The 3725-nt window shown below is 55.3% G+C and overlaps 1 protein-coding gene across 1 annotated transcript; it reads right to left on the bottom strand.

The window, feature by feature from the left end:
• Positions 1-814: 814 nt before the first annotated feature.
• Positions 815-1747, bottom strand: LOC131096345 (olfactory receptor 14A16-like). Its single transcript, XM_058044684.1, has one exon. The coding sequence runs from the start codon at positions 1745-1747 to the stop codon at positions 815-817; it is 933 nt and encodes a 310-aa protein (XP_057900667.1).
• Between the last annotated feature and the right edge of the window lie 1978 nt (positions 1748-3725).

Raw genomic sequence — 3725 nt, 5'->3', positions numbered from 1 at the left:
CTGGGGGAGAGGCCAGGGCTGCAGAGGGGGGATGTTGTTGGCAGCTCCATGAGGACGCTCTGGGACGCTGCCCTGGGCTGTGCAGTGCACTGGGGATGGATCAGCCCCTGCTCTGCTGCTCCTTCCCATCCCTTCCATCCCAGGGCCCCTGCAGAGCTCCAGCCATGCTGTTTGCCCCCAACCTGCCCACGGCCAGGTGCTCACGGGGCTTTTCTGTGCTGAGCATTGGCCTGGCCATGTTCTTGAGAGAGCCTGGGTAAGGAGCCTGGAGCCCCCAGGCCCTGGCCTGAGGCGTCAGCACTGCCCCAGCAGTGCCCATGGCCTGTCCCTGCTGCAGCCCCGGCACTGCCACCCCCAGGGCTGTGCCTGGCCCCGAGAGCACTCAGGCCCCGCAGCAACACCAGGGCCCCCAGGGCAGCGGGGCAGGGCCATGGCAGCAGCACTGGCAACACCAAGTGCTGCTGCTGCTGCTGGGCACAGCTACTGGGCCAGCACTGATGTGCCCCAGCTCTGCACACAGACATTGCTGCTGCAGCTCCAGAGAAGGCAACTAAACGGCATCTCTGCAGAAAACTCTGCTGGGACATCCTTTAGTTCCCTAAAAACCCACCAAGGGAATAGCTCCTCATTGGCACAGTCTGTGACCACAGGGAAGGTGGAGAGAAATTAAATGGGAAATAGCAGAAAAAGTGACATTTCTCTGTGTAAATATGAAAAAAATAAAAACAACAGTAAAGAACCTCCAAAATGAAAACAAAAAGGAGTATCAAAGATGGCTTTTATTACAAGTGAGTTGCAAAAATTGGCCAGAAGGTTAATGTTTGAGATACAATCCCATCATCAGTCTCCACACTGCAGCCTTGAGCTCCTGGTTCCTCAGGCTGTAGATGAGGGGGTTCAGGGCTGGAGGCACCACCGAGTACAGAACTGACAGGGCCAGATCCAGGGATGGAGAGGACATAGAGACGGGCTTCAGGTATGTAAAAAATGAAGTGCTGATGAACAGGGTGACCACAGCCAGGTGAGGGAGGCAGGTGGAAAAGGCTTTGTGCCGTCCCTGCTCAGTAGGGATCCTCAGCACAGCCCTGAAGATCTGCACATAGGAGAAAACAATGAACACAAAACAGCCAAATACTAAACACACACTAACAGCAATTAGCCCAAGTTCCCTAAAGTTGGACTGTGAGCAGGAGAGCTTGAGGATCTGTGGGATTTCACAGAAGAACTGGCCCAGGGCATTGCCATGGCACAGGGGCAGGAAAAATGTATTGGCCGTGTGCAGCAGAGCATGGAGAAAGGCACTGGCCCAGGCAGCTGCTGCCATGTGGGCACAAGCTCTGCTGCCCAGGAGGGTCCCGTAGTGCAGGGGTTTGCAGATGGAAACGTAGCGGTCGTAGCACATGATGGTCAACAGATAAAACTCTGCTCCAATGAAGAACACAAAGAAAAAGAGCTGTGTGGCACATCCAATGTAGGAGATGTCCCTGGTGTCCCAGAGGGAATTGTGCATGGCTTTGGGGACAGTGGTGCAGATGCAGCCCAGGTCACTGAGGGCCACGTTGAGCAGGAAGAAGAACATGGGCGTGTGCAGGTGGTGGCCGCAGGCTACAGCGTTGATGATGAGGCCGTTGCCCAGGAGGGCAGCCAGGGAGATGCCCAGCAAGAGGCAGAAGTGCAGGAGCTGCAGCTGCCGCGTGTCTGCCAATGCCAACAGGAGGAAGTGGCTGATGGAGCTGCTGTTGGACATTTGCTGTGGCTGCACATGGGGACCTGTTCATGGAGAAAGGACAGTGATAGGTCAGGAGAGGCTGCTTTGAGCCAAACCTGGGCCATTCCCTGCAGACTGTCTTGCTGGGACTCACCCACCCTTGTTCCTTCTCTGGGCAAACCTTCACCTGGGTCCCTGCCTGAGCTCCAGTTGTGCAGGCTGAGTTTGCCAGGAGCAGCCAGGCCTGTGCATGGGGGCCCTCAAGGAGCCATCCCTGCCTCACTGCTCTGGGTTTGTGGCCATGGGGCAGAAGGACAAGGCTGGATATTCAGGATTTGTCAGAGGAACCACTCCTAATGCAGAAAGGCTTGGTAGTGTCTGCACTCCCATTTCTAAAGGAAATAGAGGGCAGGAGTTGGTTTTAGGAATTGTTTGCCTCCCCACACATCATTCCTGGCTCTCTGAGGTCAGAAATCCCCAGCATTTCAGCTGCACTCAGAGTTTCACACTTAGAGATGTGAGGGAAAGTATTCCCTGCGGCTAAAGGAAGGTGAGGGGCTGGATGGGCTTGTTCCCAGCTGCTCTGGCTTTGCACCTTAGGCTGCAATCAGAGCACAATCACACTCCTGGGTCTCCCGGGATAAACCAGACCCTGCCCAGAGCAGAGGGATCCCTGAATATCTCACTCTCTCTCAAGGTCTCTGGGCAAAGTCTCAGAACCCCCTTGTGCCAAGGACGCTCACGGCTCCCTTGGCAAACCCAACAGCATTTCCTCAGCTCCGGCAGCTCTGCCCTTCCCCATGGGACATTCAGGGAACTCCCAGAGGCTCTGGCACAGATTTGCACCCAGGAGGGCAGCTCAGAGCTTGGAAGGGCACAGCAAGGAGATCCCTGGCTGTGCCCATGATGGGATCTCAGGGAGGGGGCTCAGCTCATTCCCCTTTCCCATGGACTGCTTTGCCCACAGCCCCACAGGTGCCAGGGAAGCTTGGACACCCCATTCCCAGGGACACACCCCTGCCTGGCAGGAATGCCAAGGGCAGTGCCTGACTCACCTGGTGCAAATGCCAGAGCCTCCATGAGAGCAGCAGATAACAGTGACAATATCAGGGCAGGGCAGAACCAAGAGAAGATGTTGTGGTGCTGTGCCTGAGAGGGCAGGGCAGAGACAGCCGAGCACTCAGGACAGTGTTCCCGTGCCCAGCTGTGCCTGGCACTAATCACACACCAACCGTGCCCTCATCCTGCCCCCAGCTCTGCTCTCTTCAGCCCCCTCTCCTTCCCTGAGCGTCTCCCTGGGCCTGGACATTCCCTCCTGAGAGGAGCCTTGTCCCTGCCAGCGCTCACAGAGCCCATCCCAGCCTGTGTGCCCTGGCCGGGGCCCTACAGAAACCTGCCTGCGTGCAGGGCCCTGGCTGGGGCAGGCTCTGTGTGCAGCTGGGCAAGGGCAGCTCAGGAGAGCCCTGCTGGGCCCTGCAGAGGTGATGCTGCTGCTTCCAGGGCTGAGGAGTGGCTGAGGGCCTTTGAGAGGCTCCCAGCAGAGAGACTGACCAGCTTAAGTCACAGTTCTGGAGTCTGTGTAAATGTTCAAACATTCCTTTGATGATCCTGTGTGTCCCTTTCAACTCAGAATGTCCTGGGATTCTGGGATTACAATTCCTGTTCTGCTTCTCTCATCCCCCTGTTGTCTATAATGCAAAGAGGAAAAAAATACCCTTGCAGCAGTGTTAGAAGAGTAAAGTAAAGTAAAAGCCAGACACTTATTGGAAACTTCCAGGTGTCCCAGTGGGAAAGGGCACACCCACCTCCTGATTTCAACAATTTATTAAGGTTGATAATTAGGATATTTAACAGGAGCATCCTAAAGGAGATTCAGTTTCCCTAGTTACACACCCCTGGGTCAACCCATTGGAGTAGGTCCAAAGGCTTCTTTGCCTTCACTTTTTATAATGACTGCTCATATTCTGCTCATTCTCAAAACCCAAAATGCTCCTATATGTCCAGTACCTAGAAGACT

The sequence above is a fragment of the Melospiza georgiana genome, unplaced genomic scaffold (assembly GCF_028018845.1).
Source record: "Melospiza georgiana isolate bMelGeo1 unplaced genomic scaffold, bMelGeo1.pri scaffold_29, whole genome shotgun sequence".
Taxonomy (NCBI): Eukaryota; Metazoa; Chordata; class Aves; order Passeriformes; family Passerellidae; genus Melospiza; species Melospiza georgiana.
The sequence above is the reverse complement of the archived record's forward strand: the minus strand, read 5'-3'. Positions and strand labels throughout refer to the sequence as shown.